The 24,908-nt window shown below is 38.0% G+C and overlaps 2 protein-coding genes across 3 annotated transcripts in view; both read left to right on the top strand.

The window, feature by feature from the left end:
• Positions 1-7,843, top strand: part of ptprga (protein tyrosine phosphatase receptor type Ga) — a 220,501-nt gene extending 212,658 nt beyond the window's left edge. The window contains exons 21-29 of the mRNA XM_056734396.1: positions 90-225; positions 307-453; positions 823-916; positions 1,405-1,481; positions 1,726-1,854; positions 2,052-2,198; positions 2,847-2,989; positions 4,592-4,727; positions 5,530-7,843. Coding sequence (XP_056590374.1) covers positions 90-225; positions 307-453; positions 823-916; positions 1,405-1,481; positions 1,726-1,854; positions 2,052-2,198; positions 2,847-2,989; positions 4,592-4,727; positions 5,530-5,676 — 1,156 coding nt within the window. The 3' untranslated portion in view covers positions 5,677-7,843. The remainder of the gene's footprint in view (positions 1-89; positions 226-306; positions 454-822; positions 917-1,404; positions 1,482-1,725; positions 1,855-2,051; positions 2,199-2,846; positions 2,990-4,591; positions 4,728-5,529) is intronic.
• A 1,247-nt stretch (positions 7,844-9,090) lies between these two features.
• On the top strand, positions 9,091-20,359 carry cse1l (CSE1 chromosome segregation 1-like (yeast)). Of its 2 annotated transcripts, none has more exons than XM_056735425.1 (25): positions 9,091-9,190; positions 10,051-10,140; positions 10,413-10,555; positions 10,674-10,775; positions 10,900-11,045; positions 11,371-11,461; positions 11,551-11,658; positions 11,767-11,859; positions 11,943-12,110; positions 12,182-12,311; positions 12,415-12,480; positions 12,567-12,769; positions 13,465-13,549; positions 14,472-14,533; positions 16,123-16,259; positions 16,349-16,452; positions 16,568-16,665; positions 16,935-17,085; positions 17,179-17,387; positions 17,471-17,568; positions 17,661-17,746; positions 17,830-17,911; positions 18,062-18,208; positions 19,307-19,538; positions 19,659-20,359. In XM_056735425.1, the coding sequence occupies exons 2-25, from the start codon at positions 10,056-10,058 to the stop codon at positions 19,746-19,748; spliced, it is 2,916 nt and encodes a 971-aa protein (XP_056591403.1). In that variant the 5' UTR covers positions 9,091-9,190; positions 10,051-10,055; the 3' UTR covers positions 19,749-20,359. The 2 variants fall into 2 exon arrangements, with proteins under 2 accessions (XP_056591403.1, XP_056591404.1); XM_056735426.1 differs by having other exon boundaries at positions 9,121-9,184.
• The last annotated feature ends 4,549 nt before the right edge of the window (positions 20,360-24,908 follow it).

The raw sequence follows: 24,908 nt of genomic DNA, 5'->3' as shown, positions 1-24,908 counted from the left end.
GTTTGTTCGGTGCTGGACCAGCATACCTGCAAAAAATAGAGTAGGCTAACCCTGCAACACATTAAACAAGTTGCGTGTTTATTCCTCAGCGCCGGCGTGGGCAGAACGGGAACCTACATCGTCATTGACAGCATGTTACAGCAGCTGAAAGACAAGGGCTTGGTGAACATTCTTGGTTTTCTCAAACACATACGCACTCAGAGAAACTACCTGGTCCAAACAGAAGTGAGTCCTCCGAATCAAGTGTCTTTTGTCATCGTCGTCGTTAAGCGATTCGCTTTACATTTCTGCCGTCGCTGTGTTCAGGAGCAGTATATCTTCATCCACGATGCCTTGATAGAAGCCATTCTCGGTAAGGAAACGGAGGTGAGCTCCAGTCAGCTTCACAGTTACGTAAACAGCATCCTGACGCCGGGCCCCGGAGGCAAAACGCGACTGGAGAAACAGTTCAAGGTGGGTTTAGTTTTACTTTGTGCAGAATGTCTGAAGTCATGAGAAGAAAGGAAATTGTCTGTTAAAGGTTCATGTTTTTAACTGGTCATGTATTAAAAACCCAACACTAGTAGATAAGCTCTGTAAGCTGGAAATTTATGAAGTACACATGAATTTCATGAGTTCATAAAACATTTTCATTGAGTCTCGAAATTCTCTCTTTTTATGGTTCTTTTTGGTCCGACTTCAATTGCTGTGGATCGATTCACATCAATTTTTATTTGCTAGACTTCGACTGGACAGAATATCTTGCTGTTGGTTTTATAAGGCTGGAGATGCAGAAGAATATCTTCACTTTGACATCATGTTTTTCTCTCCTGTGATGTACAGTTGGTGACCCAGTGCAATGCCAGATTTGTGGAATGTTTCAGCGCTCAGAAAGAATGCAACAAAGAGAAAAACCGCAATTCTTCTGTTGTCCCATGTGAGTATCAAACAATAAACACCTACTGAAACTATAAAGAGAATTATAGACATATGATAAAAATATGATTATTCAACTCTAAAGAAGGTCCCAATGATATTTTGGGATATTTTGATATCCAAGTCCATTCATCGGAGCCAATTTTTATAATATGTGACCCTGGATAACAAATCCAGTGTAACATTTTTAGTAAAAGACAAAAATACTGTACATTGTATTGGTCAAAATGATCGATTTTTCTTTTATGCCAAAATTATGAGATATTAAGTAATCATGCTCCATGAAGATTTTTTGTAAAATTTCTACCTAAAATATATTTGTTGTCCAGTGTCACATATACTGCACCCTTGTTTTGGAGAAGTTAGATTTTGTTCTTTCCCATTTGCATTTTTAAGAAATGGGCTTGCAGCACGGTTTCAGGTAATTAGATCATTCACTGACCTGTTTTCTCATTCTGCCACCCGATTGGCTGTTGTTGTCCCTCTCAGCGGAAAGAGCCCGTGTTGGTCTCGCACCGTTGCCGGGGATGAAAGGCACTGATTACATCAATGCATCTTACATAATGGTGAGTACCAGATAGCCCCAGTACATCTCCACTTAAACTGTTTCCAAACAGGATAAATGAGATATTTACAATTACCCATTGAGCGGACGCATTTATACAGCAACGTTTGCAGCCTTCGTAATGAACATTTATCATGTTAAGTAACTCTGCCAAGACTCAAGATTTGGATTTTTTACATGCGTTACCTGCAAGATGCCTACGTCACATAAAAACAAGCGTTTCTCAATCTTTTCCATGACATCAGGGTTTCTACAGGAGCAATGAGTTCATCATTACCCAGCATCCTCTGCCTCACACCACTAAAGACTTCTGGAGGATGATCTGGGACCACAACGCTCAAATCATTGTCATGTTGCCAGACAACCAGGGCCTGGTGAGTTTTCAATACCTCTGTCTTTAGAGGAATCCCGACTCTGGAGAAGAACTAGAAGAGTTAATGTTGTAGACCTCAAGGTCTCGTTGTTTTGAGCAGTGATGGGAGTTCATTTTGAAAGGAGTCGTTCTTTCTGACAGTCATTGATGCTCAGGACAGATGAAATGATCACTTACTGGGTTGTTGGGTCTCTGCAGGCGGAGGATGAGTTTGTTTATTGGCCGAGTCGAGAGGAAGCCATGAACTGTGAGGCGTTTACAGTCACTCTCATCAGTAAAGACAGACTCTGTCTCTCCAATGAGGAGCAGATCATCATTCATGATTTTATCTTGGAAGCCACACAGGTTTGTGTTTGGCTTTTTTTATCCTGTGATGAAAACCGCTTGTAAATCGAACTGCATTAAGTTTATTTGAAAATGTAAAAAGGTTTGTGTGAGGGATATGTTTAAAATACACCGTTTTTACGGTATTAATATCTGTATATGTCTATAGAAAGGCCTTGTAAAACCTGGAAATCGGATATACATTTTACATAGAATCTCTTAAATCAAACTGAAATGTACATACAATATGTTTTAAAAATTGACACCATTTAAGTTGTAATTTAATCTACTGTATGTCATTTAATTAAGATTAAATATGCCTGTCATAGTGAATAATGAATTTTAACATAAAACTCAAATAAAAAAAACAAAGATAAACCGCAGTAAAAGCACAAAATTAGGAAAACCAAAAAAATTCTAACATACATGTTGATTCAGGTAACATGTTGACAGCTTAACCAATAGTAACTCTTCACTTTGACCCTATGACCTCATGTTTTTTTTCTCATGAATATATAATTTTTTATATATATTTTGTTTTAAAAAATACTTAAAAAACAGTTTTTCTATAAATGGAAAGTAAAGGAGGCATTAAACTTTGATTTAATAAAAAATAAGAATATTATTTGCTAAAAGCGTATGTATTCTCTCTCTCTCTCTCTCTCTCAGGATGACTATGTTTTAGAGGTTCGTCATTTTCAGTGCCCGAAGTGGCCGAATCCTGATGCTCCCATCAGCAGCACTTTTGAACTCATAAACGTCATTAAAGAAGAGGCCATGACCAGGGACGGACCCACTATAGTACACGACGAGTGAGTACAGATTGCTCTTTATTCAAATCTATTACAGATTTTGATGAACACTTCAGTTTACGTGAATCAGCTTACGTGATCCTCAATGTGCTATTACTTATTATTATCTCCTACATAGTTTAGTAAGATGATTGCAACCCAACTCATAGTGCATTTAGAAAATAGTCTGAATAATGAATTCAGTATATCATAAATATATGATTTATTGAATAATAAAACAAAAAAATGAAGGATAGATTTGACTGATAACTTTTTTTGTTTTTTTTTGAAAAAAGGAGACATTTCATTAAATAGATATCGGTTATGATAATTGTGTAATGAATGTTGATGCCCCAGTATGCACCACTGAAACGTTTTTAAATATAAACCAAAATCTATAAAGCAGTGATAAACTGGCATACTTCAGACATAAAATGACATGCTTAACCATCGCAAAATCTGTTAATACTTATCTAAGTGTGCAAATTGCGTTCTGCCTTATAAATTCGCAAACTTTCTCTCTCGATACTTTTCTTCCATGGCGATCCTTCATGTTCATCTCATTGAAGATTCAAAGGAGGGTTTGGTTGAGTGTCAACTCACGCTGAGAGAAGACAAAAGACCTTCCATTCAAAAGCACAAAGAGTTCAGATTCCTTCTAGCCAGAAGCCCTTCTGTATATGAAACACTGGGAGGACAAAAATAGCTCCACAGGAGAGACACATCTCGCCCGCTCGCTCATCTTTAGCTGTAATGAACGCGTTGCTAATAAAGACAGTCGTGTTATTGAAACCTCTTAGGGGTAATACCATGGTAACATTAGATGCTTTGAAAAGCTCAATTAGTCATCCTTGCTTTATCAGACACCTCATTACCATAATGAATAAACATGAAGGGGTCATTGGTGGTGGTTTTGTTGCAAAGTGATGTCTGTTGATATTAAGGGACACTTGTTAGAGCTAATTGGATCACAGCACCTTAGGGTGTCAAACAATGATGTATTTGATTCCCATGGAGTTTGTGGTGAAGATGTTCGTCATTATCATGGAAAGAAAGTGATTGATAAAATCCAAAATCCTTTGAATAAACAAAAAAAATGATGAAGTTATCGTTCTAGACGTGAACAGGCCTTAAAGGGATGGTTCACCAAAAAATGTAAATGCTGTCAAAATTATAACAGTAAAACTAAATCAAAAATTAATTTATTAAAAAGTAAACAAAATAAAAAGTAAATATATGAATAAAAAAGAAATTCAACTAAAATCATAACTGGAATAATTTTGATTCACACGCATGCAAATGTCCTAGACTGTAAATGCAGGCTTGTGCAAAATAATGCACAGTTTCGTTGCGTTCCTAAGGTCCAGTTTAGTGATGATCTGTGAATTCGTATCGAGCGACAATGTGTGACCAATAGAAAACTCAAAATAAATTTCGTACATTACAGCTTTAAAATATTAGTTTATAGTGCAAATACATTGGAATCTATGATGTGTAAATATTGATGTGGAATCCATGATGTGATGCACGTAGAGCTGGAAATGAGTTCAGGTTAATATTGTAATTGATGTTGGGTTAGTTTCACCTTCAGGAAGAATAAAATGAGCGTTTGCGTGTTGGCAGGTTTGGAGCAGTGTCGGCTGGGATGCTGTGCGCTCTCACCACACTATCACAACAGCTGGAGAGCGAAGGAGTCGTGGGGGTCTACCAGGTGGCCAAGATGATCAACCTCATGAGACCTGGAGTCTTTACCGACATTGTGAGTGTCTCTTTTGTGTTTAAGCCGTCAGTTGCAAACAACCCCTTAAATGAAGAAAACCACTCTTATAAGTTCATTAAAGGATTGTATTTAACGTAGAGTATGCACCGCTTATCACCAGTTGGTAATGCATGCTATGACAATAAATGCTCTTTTCTGAGAGTGTACGGCTGTACATTAAAGTCCCCGTGAACTGGAAGTTGCGATCGTTTTTACTTCGGTATTCCGACACATTTCCGGGTGAAAAGGAATTTCAAAGGAGAAAGTAAGTGGGCGTGGCTTGCATTTTTACTGCGAATTGATTGGATGTGTAGAGCTGCTATATTGATTTTGGAACTGGCAGTAGACTGACAGTTGAATGGGAGGAGTTAACGGATGCTCCGCCCAAGCCGTCTAATTTACATCATTTGAGATGGATAGTCATTTCAGGGTGGAAGAGCATTTTCAGATTTTAACTGAAGATCATGAGAGTACATTAATTAAAAAAAGAAAATGACCCACATTGATAAGCTATTTACTATTAACGCTGCAATATTTCATTGAAAAAATATGTCATTTTTAATTTCACTGGGACTTTAAAGTCTGTGTGAATATATAGTGAGATTATTCCTAAATATTACAGAGAGCGGGCTCTTTTAATCAAAAAATACAATGGCAACCATCTAGAGCATCCTATTATCTGCATAGAAACACCCTGACAACAAGCCCAGTATTTTATAAGCGGGTTTTTCCAGGACAATGTGTAAATCTATTTGCATTCTCATAACTCGGTATAACTTTTCTGTCTCTTCTTGTTTTTCAGGAACAGTACCAGTACCTTTACAAAGCTATGCTCAGCCTGATAAGCACTAAAGAGAACGGATCCAGTCTCATGTCCCTGGACAGGAATGGCAGTATGGCCATGTCTGAAGAATCGGACCCGGCGGAGAGCATGGAGTCGCTCGTGTGAAGCCCCCCGAACAGGCACTTAATCTAACTTTGTAAAACTTCAAGGACTACGACAGACTTTTTCTGAGGCCTTTTTGCCAGAACTCTTGGTTAAAAGAATAACCTGATTACTTTTTTACACTGATAAAAAGTTTTTGATATTTATTTTTTCGCCATTTTATGTCTTAATGTTATCCTACTGAACATTTGCACCGGCGTTTTTTGAGTTCACGACAAACGAAACGAAACACAGTTCTGTCTAGTTTGCACTATGAAAATATCAGTGTTACTGCCTACGACGCCATCTCGATCCGCCATCAAGACCTTCTCACCGTAACCGGCCGTCTCTCGCATTCATTACTTCCCACAACACAGCTGCTCTCCGAGGTTTTCCTCAAAATCACAACCAACACAAACGCGATCGCACCTCGAAGGATGGAAGACGAGATGAAATCCAACACAACAGATGACCACTTTTTTGTTTGTTTGCTTTGTTAACCCTCCTGCATCTCAAGTAATATATCTATTCATTGCGCTTCTAAACCCATATTTTACTTTGTAAAGGTGGTATTAAAACAGCTACTGTGAACTTTTTGTATGATTCATATTCTGCTTTTAATATATATGAATATATCGTATATCATGATATCTTGTGCTTTTGTAAATGTTAGCCGTCACTACGAGCAGCCGTCACCATTTCAAACAGGATCCGCCGAGCCCATGGCCTCTTTAGCACCCCCTGTTGGATTGATTTCTTCATTGCTTTATATGCTGCAAGCTGCTACTTGTCTCGAGTACGGAAGAAGTGATGAAATTATGTGATGCATTACATGTGGACTTCATATAGGAATTAATTCTCTTATTCGCCTGTTTGATTTTGTAATTTTATACTGCTCTTCATCGTTCTGGTTTGTTTTAATAGTTCACAAATGAATCCGTCCCATCCCGTATCTTTGAGAATAATGTAAATGAGTCTCTCGATGCCTTCTGTACAGTCTCATTTCACCCCTGCAGGTGTGAATGTGTGTGTGTGTGACTGGTTTTACTGGAAAACTATAGACTCAGTCGAAGAATTTCATCACGATACAGACTACTATTGAGTTTTTTTATTTCATGTCAGAAACCACTAGGAAAGCAGTCACTGTAATCCCTCATGTCATATAGCACAATGGCCTTGCTAACACGCCACTTCAAAAACAGGGGACCCGTGATTCATTAATTTTTACCAAAGACTACAACTGTCATTCACTTCAGTCATGGAAACTGTAGGAAAGTATATTTTAATATTAGGCAACGTAGTTTAAGAAGAATGTTTTGGTGATAATGATGAATCCACATGCTTTTCTTTTTGTTCAAATGTCATTTCTTTAAGAATGAGAATGTTCACGAATGCTGATATCTTTGGATGTGAAGAAAGCGTTTTTCTTTTTATATTTTAAATGGTTTGTAGACATTGAAAATCTTGTTGGTTTCTCCTAAGAAGGAGGCCAAAAAATGAAGTCACATCTCCAACATTTGGGGTTATATTCTGACTTGTATCTTGCAAGATGATTGGAGGTGACATGATGCATTTTGAGATATTTTTGAACCGTTTTGTCCTGTGGTGTCTCTCTTTTTTGCTCTAGCAGTCACACTATACTCGTGGGTTGCATTTGCGAACAACATACTTGCATTTGTATGTATGAAATGTACATATCTTTTGTTGCTTCATTAACCCTTCCGTTTCTGAAAGCTTTGTATCCTGATTATAGGCACAAACGTAATATTTTCCTATATATTTTTTTCTTTATTGTGCTTGGTTTTCTTAATGATGGTTATTATTATATGTCCCCGATTCATTGGGCAAGAGGCTGACATCACATTCCCAACATACTCACGTCAATCATGATCTAAGATCGTGATTGTGGTATTTTTTATTTTCTTTGGAATCTAAGTCAGTTTCAATGTCCAGAAGTGCAATAGACTAGCTCTTGTAAATCAAAGAATAAGTTTCTCCCATACAAAGCAGGTGGGTGTCACCATCATAACCTCCTTTTGTAATCCGGAATAACACAAAACGAAGGATTTTTGTTCTTTTTTTTATTTCTTTTTTGTTGAAAGCTATATCAAAGCATTCTATTATAGTGTTATTTAATATGTAAATTGTATTGCTATACATAAAATAAAATATGGGTTTTGATGTACTTTAAGTATATCTTCATGTTGTCTGTCGTGTGGTACACATTTATTTGCTTTTGAGCACATTTGTCACATTGACATGTGACTTTTTTCAAGTGCCATATGTCGTAATTCAAATGCCTTCTTAAGAAATGCTGAAGAAGGGGTTCTCAAACTTTTTGACTCCAAACCCCCCATTATATAAAAAACTCAATATGAAAAAATATCCACTGAGTAAAATATTTTGGACCTTAACATTAACTAGAATTATGCAAATGGTCAATTAACAAGAAAATTAAGTTTATAATTATTTATATTTATGTATTTGCTCAATTGTCTAATTTAAAAATTTTAAGTCATCTTAAGGCCACCTTGGAAGTCAGCTGGGGTCCGTTTGTGTGCCACCCCTCTGTCTAGAACCACTGTCACAAGTATAATATCGCCCCCTAGTGTTAATAATATGTATTATTTCTGGCAGGTGTCAGATAATAGTTTGTTAATAAATGCTGTAATTATTACAATGCATGATTTAGCTTTGCAACACTATAAGTCACACAAGTCAGGACAAAATGCTAATGTGTGGAACTAGGGACCCAGCTTGAAGAGGTCAAGAAGAAGAGGTTGGTTGTAAATGGGTGTGGCTATGCGGAAAAAGCACTTTAAATTTCATTTACATGACGCTTTTCAAAAAAGGTGTATTTTTTTGTATTGTTAAAAAATATATAAATTTAGACATAAAGCTGCTGTTGTAAAGAGATACGTTCATGAAAAATATATATAATTGATTAAATAATTAAAATATCCTTTATTTATCTGCATATTCCCTTTCGGGAGAGGGGTTAATATAAACATGATTGTAAAGAATACATCAATAGAATTGTTTTATTATTATTATCATTATTATTATTATTATTATTACATTTCTTTGCATTTGAAGAGTTTGGCTCCAAAGTGAGATAACCCTTCACATTTCTCAAAAATAACGTTTTTTATTGTGCATCACAATTAATATCAATCAAACTGCAGGGGTTTTGATTTAAGCCATAATAACAAAAAATAGCGATACGTTACACAATAAAACACATGATAAATGCTTTTATAACCATTTATAAATGATTAATGGTTACAAATGATAAAAACATGATTTTTGAACATTTTAAAGTTTTCTATTTTTTAACCAAACTCTTCATTATTCATTGGCGGACGATTTTAACTTGACGACTATTTCGACTCTACTTGTACCTGTACACAAAGCACACCAGGGGGCGTTAGATGATACATGATGAGCGCCTCTCATTACTGCGCATGTGCGGAATCGTGACCGCGCACTTATGTGAGACGTTTGAAAGTTGTCGCCGGTAATTAACACACAGGTAACGGTAAGAGCCTTTATAACACTCTCTTCTCTTAGCAAACTTACTTAACGTTATATATATTATCCCTCAGTCATCATTAAATAATAATTGGCCGAATCACGTCGCTTAAATATATTAAACCGCGCAGCGCTCTGCTAAAATAAGCTCGTGAGTCACCAAATGTGAAGATTTAACTTACTTAATACATTTATACGACTTATTAGGTTCATGTTATTGGTTCTTTGTGCGTTTTTGCTAATAAACGGAGCCTATCCTATACTAGCAAGTTGTTTTTGGTCGCTATTATGACTAACGCTAGCATTTCTTCTCGGGATGCTAACAGCTATAGCATGCGAGTCGCGGCCTGGGTTTCTCTTAGTAAAGTAATATAGCAAAACTGACAGCTCTGATGTCTTAAAATATTTAACCACAGGGTTATAACACGCATATATAATCGCGTAGTCTTTATTTATTCTGTTGGGTGAGGTATAGCTCATGTGCTAATAAAGTTTCAGTCAGAGCAGGCCGAGCATGTGTGTCTGCAATCATATTATCATCAATGTCTGAAATGTTTGTTATGCAAAACATAAACACCCTTCGCTATCACACGATGCAAGGAAATGCAGGAGACACGTGTATGGATAGCTATAGCAAAACACGGCTCAAAACATACCTGCATATATGTGCTTATTTTACGTATATTTACTTTGCTACTCAATGCCATGCGCTGTTTCTATATTCATTATGACAATTGATTTTGTTGCGCAAGTTATGCAGTTAAGCGTCTAGGCTCTGTGTACTTGAACTACATAGTTTTGATTTGTCATTTCATGCATGATGTTGTGCATTTCTTCATATGGACTGTGATGTTGTGATCTCTATAGAAATCATGGAGCTCAATGATGGAAACCTTCGAAGTTTGACAGAATATCTGCAGAAAACACTAAGCCCTGACCCAGCTGTGAGACGCCCAGGTGACTCATGCACTTCTGTGTAATTTGGTACTTTATTGTCATGTGATTAATGTGTGCACAGTCTTAATATTCCTATAGAAACCTATGTATTTTAGATGAAAGGGTGCCAATTTTAATGATTTAGGCATCTTTGATGTACATAATACAGGCAAAGAGAGCAAAAAAATCTGTACTTTCTTGCAGTAGCTGTTCGGGCTGTGTGATAGAATCGCCATTTCCAGTGAACTAATATTTAAGGCATTTTCTAAAATGTAAACGTTCTCTGTTTTCAGCTGAGAAATCTCTGGAATCGGTTGAAGGAAACCAGAACTACCCCATTTTACTGCTCACTGTACTCGAGAAGTCCCAAGAGGACGTCATCCGTGTTTGTTCAGCCGTCACATTTAAGAATTACATTAAGAGAAACTGGCGTATAGTGAGTGTCGACTTAACTCCGTTTGCCATCTTTTCTATTCGACAGCATTGAAGGTGCTGTGACTTCTGTCGGTCTCATGTGTGGCAGTGGTTTATTTGGTAAATGTTCTCTGTCTCAGATTGAAGATGAACCGAACAAAATATCCGACGCTGATCGAACCGCTATCAAAGCCAACATTGTGAATTTGATGCTGACCAGCCCAGAGCAAATACAAAAACAGGTACTCTCTCTCACAGCATTTCACACAGTTATGACGTGTTTCGCAGCTTGAATCTATATAAACTGTCATTGCGGACTACTGTGAGTTTTAGAGCTGTTGATGTGACAGACTCTTTCTTCTGTAGCTTAGTGATGCCATCAGCATCATCGGCCGGGAGGACTTCCCTCTGAAATGGCCTGATCTCCTGACTGAGATGGTGACGCGCTTTCAGAGCGGAGACTTCCACATCATCAACGGAGTTCTTCGCACTGCACATTCTCTTTTTAAAAGGTAATTGAGTCATGTCACAACGCTGTGTTGTGCCAAAACCAGAGCCGTTGAGAGAAAGCGTTCTGCAAACGGAAGTTAGAAATTTTCGTGTCTCACGTGATTCACAGAGTCTTCAGAAAGTTCCAAGAAGTTATGTTTTCTCTCTAGATGCTTTTTTTTTTTTATTATTAAATGGGTTAGAAGTTTACCTCAATTATCAATATTATCAATGGCTCTGGTCAAAATCTTATCCGGTACTTAATCAAAACAAACCTAAAAAATCTTACTTTATACCTATTTCTATGCAGTTTGATACACTGTTCCTGAGATTTGTATTCTATTTTAGATATCGTCATGAGTTCAAGTCCAATGAGCTGTGGTCAGAGATCAAGCTTGTACTGGACACGTTTGCACAGCCCCTTACTGAACTTTTCAAGGTAGATTTACGAGCTGTTTTCAATCGTTGATTTATTCATTTGAAAGAGATGTGATCTTCATTTCCACATGCTTTGTGCTTTACGTGCAGGCTACAATTGATCTGTGTCAAACTCACGCAACAGATGTGAACGCCCTGAAAGTGCTCTTCTCTTCACTTATACTCATTTCAAAACTCTTCTACAGCCTTAACTTCCAGGTAGCATCCAGCAATGTTTTATAAAATTAATATCGCCACTTTCAGATTTTTCCTTTATTATTCCCAATATCATCCTCAATGTCATTTTGTTTATACTGATAATCTCAGGACCTGCCAGAGTTCTTTGAGGACAACATGGAGACGTGGATGACACACTTTCACAACCTACTGACTTTGGATAACAAATTGTTACAATCAGATGTAAGTCACGTGCTAAAGCTTCAATGCGGTCGGATGATGTTTAAAAGCTTCGAAGCTAATCTGTTTTCTTTGATTCGTGTCAGGATGAAGAGGAGGCTGGTCTGCTGGAGTTGTTGAAATCTCAAATCTGTGATAACGCAGCACTTTACGCCCAAAAATATGACGAAGAGTTCCAGCCTTACCTGCCTCGCTTCGTCACGGCTATCTGGAACCTGCTGGTCACAACTGGCCAAGAGGTCAAATATGACCTGGTCAGTAAGAAGTTATTTAAATCATGAAATAAATGTAACAGGGTTGTTATAAAAAAAATTTTTTTTGGCAGCTTGTAAGCAATGCTATCCAGTTTTTGGCTTCGGTGTGTGAGCGGCCACATTATAAAAATCTCTTTGAAGACCAGAACATTCTCACCAGCATCTGTGAGAAGGTCATCGTCCCCAACATGGAGTTCAGAAGTATGTGAAGCACTGTCATTTGCGACAGTCTTCTATATGACCAGTTAAACTAACCGGCAAGCTTTAATCTTGGCTGTTTATGTTTAATCTTGTGTGTAAACAGCTGCAGATGAAGAGGCTTTTGAAGATAATTCTGAGGAATACATCATCAGAGACCTTGAAGGCTCAGGTGTGATGGATCTCCGTGATATCAGTTACGTTCTGACACTTGGTTTTCCTGAAGTCTGTACTGAATTCTCTCTACTACATTCACAGACATCGACACGAGGCGTAGAGCAGCTTGTGATTTGGTGCGAGGCCTTTGCAAGTTTTTCGAGGGCCCGGTGACTAGTATCTTCTCTGGCTATGTGAACTCCATGCTGACGGAGTACGCTAAGAACCCAGGGGTGAATTGGAAACACAAAGATGCTGCTATCTACCTTGTCACATCCCTGGCCTCCAAAGCACAGACACAAAAGGTGAGATGATCAGTTTATACATTTATAAAAAGACAGATAAATGTTTTGCTAATGAAGTTTAGCATGCTGAATATAAAATCTTTTTTTTTTATCATCGGCGGTAAAATCCCACATTTACACATTCCAGTAGTATTACTCGTACACAGAAATTACAAGGTATTTGGCACAACACTGAGCTCTAAACTACAGTAAAAGTTACTAAAATTGAATCCAAAACTTCAGAAGTGTTTGTTTGATCGTTCCTTTCTTTTATGACTAATCCTTACAAACTAAGCTCCAGACATAGTCACCCATCTTCCCTTTGCAATAGAAATTTCTCAGATTTTATGACAGTGACAATTGGAAAATAATTTTGTGAAAATTATTCAGTTTTTGTTTATTTGCAAGATACCGATCTATATTGTAAGTAATGACATAAGCTCAAAATTTACTTAAGGTAAATATACACTAAAACATTGATATATGAAAATAAATATTAACACAATAATAAGCACCACAGAATAGCACAAGAACAACAAAGTTGGGCAAAACAAATAAAATGTTACTTGCCTCCTTTCATTAACAAAAGCTTAGTTTAATTTTTCTATTTTTTATTATTTAATAAAGGCAAATATGAGTTTGTAAATGAAGTTAAAAAAATCATGATGAGCTGTACATCAGAGGTCCTGTCTGACAAAACTTTGTTTGTTTTACAGCATGGAATAACACAAGCTAACGAGTTGGTGAATCTGTCCGAATTTTTCGCAAACCACATTCTAGTAGATCTCAAATCTCCAAACGGTAAAAGCTTTACTTTGAGTGGTTTAAAGGGATTTTTCAGAGACAATATAAAATTTCCCCATGTTTTACTCGCCCTCAAGGCATTCTAACTGAATTTTCATCATCACGGATCATTTTACTTCCAGGCGGTATAATTTTTTCACGGCTTTCTGGTCTTAAAGCCCCAAAAATCAACGCAAGAGCTGTTTTTACGCATCCAATCAATTCGCAGTGAAACAAGCAAGCCACGGCCACAATTTTCACCTTTTCATTCATTTTCATTGTATCGGAATACGGTAGTAAAAACGATTTACAACTTCCGGTTCACGTGGACTTCAATTAAGGTCTTCTGAAACGAATCGATGCGTTTAAGAGATATTTCTATATTGACAGCGCTTTTATTAATAATGTTTAATTTGTGTTATCCCTCTGCTGCGTGTGAACCAGTGGCTTGTTTTTCCGGCAAATGACTGTGACGAAAGCTCCCGCACAGAGGAGGCGGTATACTATTGGAACAACGCGAAAATGCCGGGTTCGTCACTGGAACTTTCGACACGCCTGCATCATTTGCCGGAGGAAAAGAAAAACCTGAAGTCTCAGGTTCACGCGCAGCTGAGGGATAACTGAAGCTAGACATCAACTTTAATAGTGCTGTCAATATGGGCATTTCTCACACATCAATTCGCTTCAGAAGACCATGTTTAGACCAAGGAGCCGTGACAAGCAGTTCTTTGAGCGACGGATGCATTTTATTGGAGCTTCAAAAAATTGCACCGACTGCATTATTCTTTAAAAAGGAAGTCATATTCAGTCAGGATGCCTTGAGGTTGAGTAAAAATGGGGATGTTTAGTATTGCCTCTGAAATATCACTTAAACTCATGTTAGTGTTTTAATGCAACAGTACGATTCAGAATGGCAGCAGTTTTCTTATTTGTTCCCCAGTGAATGAGTTTCCAGTGTTGAAAGCAGATGCGATCAAGTATGTCATGACCTTCAGAAGTCAGGTACATTTATTTCTTTACACTGTAAAAGACACTACAGTAGGGATGGGTACCGAAACTCGGTACTTTATCGGTCTCGGGGCTAAATTGTGAAAGACCGAAGTATCGATAAGCTCTGACGTTAACGGTCCTGCTATCGGTACTTGCGAAATTAAGAAAAACATTTCCTATTTATTATTGCTAAATAAACGTTACATAGCATTTTAACTGACCAGCCATTTCTAATTTGAGATAATATTTAAGACATTTACCTGCATTTTCGTTATTCGCAATCTCGCACCGCACGTAAAATGTACGTCTGTTCCACACTACACGGAGCTCGCGCGCACACAACACGAAAGCTCGCGCATATAATAGTGACGATGGCGGAGAGAAACAAACGTTCTAAAGTCTGGCTATATTTCAAGCGAGTAGACACAGATAATGCTCGTTGCAATAAGTGCAACAAGACTTTTGCTTGTAAGAGTGGTAACACAAGTAATCTGTCTAAACATATCTCTAAAGTGCATTATATGCAGACAGAGAGATGCAAAGTTTTCGACTGCCTGCAAACTAATAGTTCGTCATCCACGTCCTCAGGTGCGTATGCTAGCCCAGCAGTCTTTCTAAATAACACAGACAGAATTTAAACATTGCATAAGGTTTCTTTAAATTATTATGTAATAATTGTATAAACACACATCACATAAAAAATAGCCTACATATAAATCTTTAGAGTTTTTTTTTCTGCAGTAGCCTAAATAAATCTTAAACTTAAAAACCGCTTTCACCGTACTGAATTTAAAATGGATGAATAATAATAAATTATGCTTAAGAAATTATAAAGCAGAGCTTACCTAAAAAATTAATTTGTAGCGATGAAATACATAAACTTTTTTGTGTTCATGTAAATTGCAAGAGGTTCCAAACCTGTATAACGTTTAAGCCCAAACAGAGTTAACTACATTGTAATTTATGTGAATGTAAAGCTGCAGTTACAGTGAACCAAGCCACTCCAGCATCTGGTCCAAACAAAAGAGAATTCCAAAGCCCCTTCACACTGAGCAGCATGTGTGTGTGTTTGTGTGTTTATACATATTATGTCCCTATTTATCATAAGTATTAAATGCACAAACACACAAATGAAGGAAATATGTGCTGCACTACACACATCATCACAAAAGAGAAGATCTCCAGCCACAACACATAATTGGAAAACCATTTCTTTATTATTATTCTTAAACAAAAACAACAAAAAACATTAACAAATTTAGGACCACATGCATTTTATCTAAATTCTCTATGAATAATAGGCGGGTATCATTCATCTTTTACCTGCATTAAGATATGTTAGGTCAACGAATGTAAAGAATACGAATGTTTTAAATAGTGAAAAAAAACTCCAGCTTTAGTTTCGTCTTTCATAAAAAAAACGCAACAAAAAGTACCGATAAGAGTACCGTTAAAGTACCGGACCGATAAGTGGTACCGATAAAAGTAGTAGTACCGTTAAAACCTTAACGATACCCATCCCTACACTACAGTTATATACACATACTCGTATCACTTGCACAGCAGTGGTTAATGGTCTTGTGTTGGTCTTACTCCTTAAGCTCCCCAAGGAGCAGTTGTTGGAGGCTGTTCCTCTGCTGGTGTCACATCTGCAGGCTGAGAGCATTGTTCAGCACACATATGCAGCTCATGCACTGGAGAGACTCTTCACCATGAGAGGAGCCAACAACTCCACACTGTGAGCTCCTTTTAAAGACACCAGTGGTCTTTCAGTCTTTGGTGTTATTGTGATTCATGTTTTTTCCCTAAATGAATCCTGTTTTGTAGCATCTCGCCCGCTGAAATTGCACCGTTCAAAGAGCAGTTACTCAACAATCTTTTCAAAGCTCTCGCAATCCCCGGCTCCTCTGAGAACGAGTACATCATGAAAGGTGTTTTTATATTTAACTGTTAATTTAAATTTGTTGACTCAAACATTTATTTTTCCTTTTTAATTCCTGTTTTGTGGCCTTGTTCTTATCTGCCTCTGGATGTTTTGTTGTTTAGCCATCATGAGGAGCTTCTCTCTTCTGCAGGAAGCTATTGTTTCCTACATCGCTAACCTGATTGGCCAACTCACGCACAAGCTCCTCCTTGTCAGCAAGGTGAGCTTCATTAAATAAAGTGTTTTGTGAGTGGTCGTGAAGTTAAAACGAACTAATGTTCAGTGTCCAGTCACGTGGTCCTTGTCTCAGTTTGTGGCTCCGGACACCTTGATGGGACACAGAGAAATATCCATCCATTAAAAGGGGACGTTTCCTGAGCAGGACTTGATCCTAAAGGCAGGATGGAACATCTTTCTAAAGAAAAAGAAATGTGTTTGAAGAATGCTCAAATGTGTTCAAGCAATCAAACAAATGTCATTTTTCAACAGAATCCCAGTAAGCCACATTTCAACCATTACCTGTTCGAGTCACTGTGCCTGTCCATTAGGATCACCTGTAAGGCAAATCCAAACACTGTGAACGACTTTGAAGAGGCTCTGTTCCCCGTATTTACGGAGATCCTGCAAAATGACGTGCAGGGTGAGTGTCAATGTTATCCGTTTGTGATGCTCCTAATGAATTGTTGTTCATGAGTTTTTGTATACCTTCTCTCTGTCCCTTCTCGCTCTGCAGAGTTTGTGCCGTATGTCTTCCAAGTAATGTCTCTGCTTCTGGAGATTCACACCGACTCCATCCCATCCACTTACATGGCCCTGTTTCCTCACCTGCTGCAGCCTGTGCTGTGGGAGCGCACAGGGAACATCCCTCCTCTGGTCCGGCTGCTGCAGGCTTACCTGGAGAAAGGGGCTTCTGCCATCGCAAGCTCGGCTGCTGATAAGATAGTAATCTCTTTGGTCCATCAGCTTTAGATGCCTTTGTTTTATACCCTCAGTGTAGTAAGCTTATCTACAACCTTTTTTTCTAGCCTGGTCTTCTTGGAGTGTTCCAGAAACTCATCGCATCCAAGGCCAATGACCACCAAGGGTTTTATTTGCTCAACAGCATCGTGGAGCACATGCCACCGTAAGAGATCTGTTTGGTGGCAGTTACGAGAGTCTGATTTCAGGTGTTGTTTGCTTTTCAACTTATAATGTTTTTTGTTTTGTCTGTTGCAGTGATTCCATCACTCAGTACAGGAAACAGATCTTCATTCTGCTCTTCCAAAGACTACAGAGCTCTAAGACGACAAAATTTGTTAAGAGTGAGTAACCAGACATTGTTCTCTTTGTTTTAAATGCGTCTCGTTGATATTTTTATAAAAAAGAGTCTCTTTTCTCGTCACAGGTTTCCTTGTCTTCATCAATCTCTTCAGTGTGAAATATGGTGCCATTGCATTGCAGGAGGTTTTTGACAGCATCCAACCCAAGCAAGTTATTCTGTTGCTTTTTATAAAGTACCACTGGTTAATCGTGATTTTATCACAAAGAAGCTGTGTATTTTGTCAAAGCTGTTTTAATGAATAATCGTTGTTGTGACTATTCAGCATCATCTGAGCACTTGTTTTGTCTTTCATCAGGATGTTTGGCATGGTCGTGGAGAAGATAGTGATTCCAGAGGTGCAGAAGGTCTCTGGACCGGTGGAGAAGAAGATCTGTGCTGTGGGCATTATTAAGGTCCTTACAGAGTGTCCGGCAATGATGGACACAGAATACACCAAACTCTGGTAAGATTGATCACACAGGCTGCTGGTCATGTATGATAACAGATATGTTATTTATTCTAGGTTATGAAGAAAAAATGCTTTTTTTGCAATGCTCTATTTTATTTGAAAGCTAAAAACGATTTCCTTATGATTAAATTTGATATACGTATGCAAAAAGAATAATGTGAGACTATATTCCAAATCACTTAACCAAATTGCTTTTCAGTATTATATTGATAATTGACCCTTTGCGTGGAGTTTCATTGACAGGCGACCGGATCATTCATAACACCGATATAATGCGCCCGAATTTTTAATAAATTCATGTTTTTCTTTTGTTAAGTTCCAATTAATATCAATCAAAGTGCAGTTGGTTTGTTTTGATTTATGACATAATAATAAAAAAGATACAGCTAACTAACACAATAAAAACATGATTACATGGTAAAACATATATTTTTTTATCTCATTTTGGAACCAAACTCCCATACTTCAAACGCATTTTTCAGACTTTCTTATTCCTTTGAATAGCTGAAAATACACGTCATTATTATTTCACTTAAAATAATATTTAGTGCATTGGGAACGCTTTGGCTGATGTCGGACATACAAAAATGGGGCTGGCTTTGCAACGGGTCATTTATGACATCCCTAGTTTTTACTGAAATGGTCACTCTTACTAAACAGATAAGATGACTGTAATAAGATTCAAGATAAGGAAAGGAGGCGGGAACCGGCAGACATTAAATAAAGATTTAATATAAATAATAACAGCCAGCGGCCCCTCACGGACGACCGCCGGCGAACAAAACATAAATACAAAACACTAGAACATAAATACATATAAAACATGTTCGGGCCCGGTCCTCTCTCTTCGACGGTCCGGTCGCTCGTTCCTTTTATATGCTCCCAATCTCCTACGTGATTCGAGCCCGGTGTGCGCACAAGCTGGCGCTAATTCACAATTACTCATCGGACTCGAACCACGGTCTCGCCCCGCCTACTCTACTACAATGAGATTTTCAAGTTTTGATCTTTCTGTAATGTTCTCAAATGCACCCTGAATGCTTATCTCTTATATAGAAATGATTAAGCAGTGGTTTGTATTTTGCCCTTTAGGACTCCCTTACTGCAGGCTCTGATTGGTCTGTTTGAGTTACCAGAAGACGATAGCATCCCAGATGATGAGCACTTCATAGACATAGAGGACACACCAGGATACCAGACCGCTTTCTCCCAACTCGCTTTTGCTGGCAAGAAAGAGCACGACCCTATTGGAGATGCTGTCAGCAATCCGAAAATCCTTCTCGCCCAGTCACTACACAAGCTTTCCACAGCCTGTCCTGGAAGGGTGAGCGTATTAAGTCCTTTAAAAAATATCATTGATGTTCAGTCACTCAAAAGGTTTAACCTAGACACCAATTTAGCTTGATAGGACCGTGTTTTAGTAATTGCATGTTATCTGTCACAGGTGCTTTCCATGTTGAGCACCAGTTTGCCAGCAGAAGCTCTTCAGTATCTGCAGGGTTACCTTCAGGCTGCTGCCGTACAGCTCGTGTAACCCAAACTCTCTTCCTCTGTTTCCTTCATGCCTGTTGAGTTTATCAAGGCTAAGAAGTGGGACCTCTTGACTCTCAAGACACCCAAACTGATCCAGCCAATGAGAGATGAACAGTGGACTCAACATGACGTGCGCTAGTGGAGATGTACTGCCCAGTCAAGAAGGGATTTTAGAGGATTGTTTATTTTTAATGGCTTTTGTGTGAAGTAACCAATCCGAAAAGTCAATATGAGTTTGATGGTTTGGGCCTCATCATCTCACTTGGGTGGGCCATGTTGATGCTTTTCCTTTGAATTAACCAGTCCATACATCACATTCTCATGTTTAGTTTGGCATTTTACCAAACATACATTTGACAGTATTTGAAATACGTCAACTTGTACACAAGTTTGACAAGCACTTGGGAGTTGGCAGACAGTTGGTGGTATCTTTGAAATCGATGGGAAAATTGTTTGTTGTTTTTCCTGTAGTTTTTGAGGCGTTTTAACTGTAAACAGCTTTGCAATTGCAGAAAAAATGAAAAAAATGTAATATCATTTACCATGTTTGGGCTTCATGTCTTAGTTTTGCTGCTCTGTCTCATTGTTAATAAAGTGAAGCACTTGTTTAAACCTCTTGCTCAGTTTTTGTTCGGGACAGATTTTCATCATCAGAGGTGTATGTACTTTGGGATCTCACTCATACTGAATGCCATGATTGGGGAGTGCGATATTGGGATATTTCTGGAATTCAACTGAAATTCAACAATATTTTCAAAAATTGCAATAGTCTTATGCTGCACAAGCTTTGTTACTAGGTTTTCGGTAGATTTATAAAGAATCATTAAATTCTGTCATCATTTACTCGCCCTCATGTCATTTTAAACCTGTTTGACTTTCTTCTGCAAAACTTGGAAAATATTTCAAAGAACGCTGGTAACCAAACAACATTGAACCCCATGACATTCACCCCATTATATGGACGCAAAACCACGGGGATATTTCTCCAAATATCTTTTTTGTTTCACAACAGAGAAGTTGTAAGAGCTTTTTAATAGGGGTGTAACGATATGTGCACGTGAATTAGGTTTTATGCATGTGAAACTGAATACTTTTATGTGTGAATAATTAATGAGATCAAAATCGCTCCATATATTCGTGCACGCGGTTTTTTATTGGATCTTAACATACCCGATCATATGAATGCGCACGTCGTTAAAACACGATTTACAATATTACCGCAAACGATATATATCGCACATCCCTAGCGACAACGACCTGTAATAAAGCTAAATATACTCGCTCAAGGTAAAGAATATTTTACCTTAATAATAAATATTGCATTAGTCATACCCTATTTTAGGTTAAGACTTTAGGTTAAATGGTTGGCAACCATAAAAGTTTATCATTACATCACTGCTCTCCAATATCAACTTGTAATCGCTAATGTTTGATTGTATGTTCATATAACACATCATAAAACAAGTGTTTATGTTAAGACATTTACAACGACCCAACTAAAAACACCATTCTACACGCGTTTGTTTGATCAGTGTGAGTTAGATAACGTAAGATTTCCTGTTGTGGTGACGAATTTTGACTCCCTGACAGATTACGACTCCCCTATTCCCCACTAACATTAGGTGTTCTGTTGTGTTCAGACCGAACGCGAATTGCGCGAATAAATCGCGTTATTCGCGTGTACTTTGACGCTTGAACATTTTAGTTTACTCGCTTCATTCGCGCGTCAAATTCGCCTCATTCGCGCGTCAAACTCACTCAGGGTTGGGTGTGGGGGAAGGGGCTAGGATAAACGAATCCCCATCAAAGTCTGTGAGGGGAGTCGTAATCTGGCGGGGGTGCAAATTACATTTACATTTAAGCATTTGGCAGACGCTTTTATCCAAAGCGATTTACATTGCTTTATCCTGTACATTTTACATAGGTATTTGCAATCCCCTGGGATGGAACCCACAACCTTGCTCTTACCAATGAGCTACAGGAAATTAGGGCACAACACATTGGATTTCCTGTTGGCACAACTCCTGATATGGTTTGAGACAGTGACAGCGGAACACGTCTCAGAAGGGGTGGATGAATGAGAGAAAACTGTATTCTGGTTTTGAATCAGAGAGAAACATTCATCTTAAACTGTATCCGCGTAAACGACGTGTAGCTATATTTCGTGGAGTATTGTTGTCGGTTATTCGCGCTTTTGATGTTGTCAATGTGACGTTACCGGTCCCAGATCGAGCTGCACTGCAACCAGGTAAGTTTATTGTTTTTATTCGGAATATGTGATTTGTCAAATCATTTTGGTTTACATAATTTCGACCCTCGTCGTGATAGATGCTCAGTCGTGTTAATATTTAAAACACCTTGAGAGTGAGAGGTGAGAGGGTTAAACACCCGCACTTTTTCTGCAGTTTTTCCGCAGTTTTGTGCAAACGCCTTACAGCAGTCGCTTCTCCGTTTCTCTTGCCGCTCTGTGTCTGCGCCCGATGTGGCTGACTCCTCCCCCTCCATCTCACACATGAAACCGGCTTTGAGTGTGACCGGATGATGATTGGCTGTTCTGCCTTAAGTCCCGCCTCTCTTTTCGGTTATTTATGTGGCATACAATGTATAAAGTAACTGTGATGAAGAAGGCAGGGAATTGAGGAGGAGGGACAAATTGTCCTTGTTAAGCAGTGTATTTATGGGTTTATTGCCAGTGCTATTGATTTTTATATTTTGAGCATTGTTTTTTTCATTAGCTGAATACTTTTGTGGATACTTACCTATTATGTTTGATTGTACCTGTTGAAGAACTATGAAAGAGAAGTGTATATTATTTTAATGTTTAAAAACAGTAAATTGATACATTATTTATACCACCAGAGAAAATGCTTTTTGTGGACGTTTTTTTATATCTCCCCTTTTCAATTTCATTTGAATGGTTCTCTCGGAACTTTAACGCGATTTGCCAAACAATCTGCGCAGCCCTACATTAAGTTGAGAGCGTCAGTTCCTGAAGACGCTGTTAAGCATCGTCGGGTGTTTTATCAGAGTTGGGGATAAACTCTGCAGGAAAATGGATCTCGTGGGCCAGGGTTGAGAACCACTGTATTACTGTGTCTAAACAAAACACTGAACAAAAACGGAAAAGCAGTTTTAAAAGCTTTGTTCTTCAGTAATAATTTTGTGCACTTGTTTTTTTTAAGCTAGAGAAGTAGTAATAGGATAGGGATAAATTGTTTTGTTATATATCGGTTTTCTATTCTGTCAATCTGTTATTGTTGGTATTTTCCAGTAATAATTCGGTGCAAAGATCATGCTTGCAAACTCTATTAAAGGAATACATAACTAAATAAACATATTTATTTGGTTTAAATTATGTCAAGTGTTTTAACATCTACATGATTAATTAGCCTACAGGCACATTAAGAGCACAAATCACAAAATATTTTAGTTGTCATGAAAATGTTTTCAGATTTAGCATAATTATGACGCATTCATATGATAAATCATGACATTTCATCCACAGGAATGATCACCACTATGAAGTGCATCTGGATTCATTGTGCTTTTCTTTCAATACTCAAAGGTATGTAGCATATCTTTAAAAAAAATATTAGATTTTACAATCTTAAGCAATGATTAAGGTTACTGTAGATGTTTACCTGTTCTGATAGATTATATAGTTGTCTTTGCTGTCGGTTATGTTTGATGGTGCACTTCTTTTCTATTCACAGATGAGTTTTTTCTATAAGGTGTGATACGCTGAATTATGTGTTTTATGGTTTGTTCTCAGTTCCTTCCTCTCAGGCTGTGTTTGCGCTGGTTGATCAGTTTGTTGTCCTGCCCTGTGAAATGCGCTCATGTGCTGCGCTTCAGTGGAGTAAAGTCAATCCCATACAGATAACTGTTGCTGAATGCCAAAACAAGAGCTGCTCTGTTAAAGAAGGTTTTCAGGAAAGATTTAGATTCACGAATCAAACAAACAAGGGAAATTACTCTCTCCTTCTCAACCCGACAAAATACAATGACAGGGGGGCCTACAAGTGCACCTGTGGAAGCATCAACAAGGATGTTCGTCTGGAGGTCATAGGTGAGGGTTTGCATTATATTTACATTAACAAGTGTTTTGTTAACAGCAGTAAGACATACGATTAGGCAGAATATAATGCATGTGCCATTGAATGAAGAGCAGTTACTTGGAACAGTAAAACATCTAAATAAATTGTTTACTCAAAGTTATTTTTACCTACTCTCATGCTCCACAACTTTGGAACAGCATTACAGTAAGTAAATAAATGATGACAGTTTTATATGTCTGTGAGGCCATTATTTAATAATGAATGTTCTTCAGATAATAGATTTGAAATATTTCCTCCACAGTTCCAATACGCGTACCAGTTGATGAGTCATCAAACATCACCCTGCCATGTTATGCAGATACTCAGACTCACGTCAATGATGTCACATGGCTTCATAACTCCAGTAAAATTCTACATTATATTAAGAATGGATCCACATTTACTGGTGAAGGCTATGAGAACAGAATATCACTGACAGAGGGTGGATTTAAAAATGGCGATCTCTCTCTAACCCTGACTGCAGTCCGACAGACAGACGCAGGCCTGTATCGCTGTTTTGTCCAAGATGAATCAACTAAAGGAAAACCGCATGCCTCTATGATTCATGTAGCCATGAAAGGTAAGAATGGACAATCTCATGTTTGCCTTACAATAGAGGAACATTTACGAGATATACAATGACAAAAAACAATGGACACACTGATTACAACACAACTGAACAAACTATTTTATTTAGTAAATTTACTCTCTCCTTGCATACAAAGCAAAACATTTGCATTTATACACCAATAAATAGAGGGGTCTGAAAGAGTGAAAATAAAGTGCACCATTACTAAAGTGTCTTTGTTTAATAATAAATAATTTTAATCATTTGTCAACACAACCGCAAACACTGCACCAAACTCATTAGTAGGGACAGAGGACTCGCGCTCACAGAAAAGAGATCGAGAGATTCTTTGAGAAAGGGAGCGCATGCGAACACGGGAGAGCGGACACGCACGGGGTGTGCACAGATGCAGTCACTACCACAGATGGATAAAAACATTACAACATGTGACGCCGAATAAGTTAATGCATTGTATGATGGAATAAATGGAATCATT

Source organism: Triplophysa dalaica, chromosome 21 (genome assembly GCF_015846415.1).
Source record: "Triplophysa dalaica isolate WHDGS20190420 chromosome 21, ASM1584641v1, whole genome shotgun sequence".
Classification (NCBI taxonomy): domain Eukaryota; kingdom Metazoa; phylum Chordata; class Actinopteri; order Cypriniformes; family Nemacheilidae; genus Triplophysa; species Triplophysa dalaica.
Note: the sequence above shows the minus strand (reverse complement) of the source record. Positions and strands in the feature narration are given on the sequence as shown.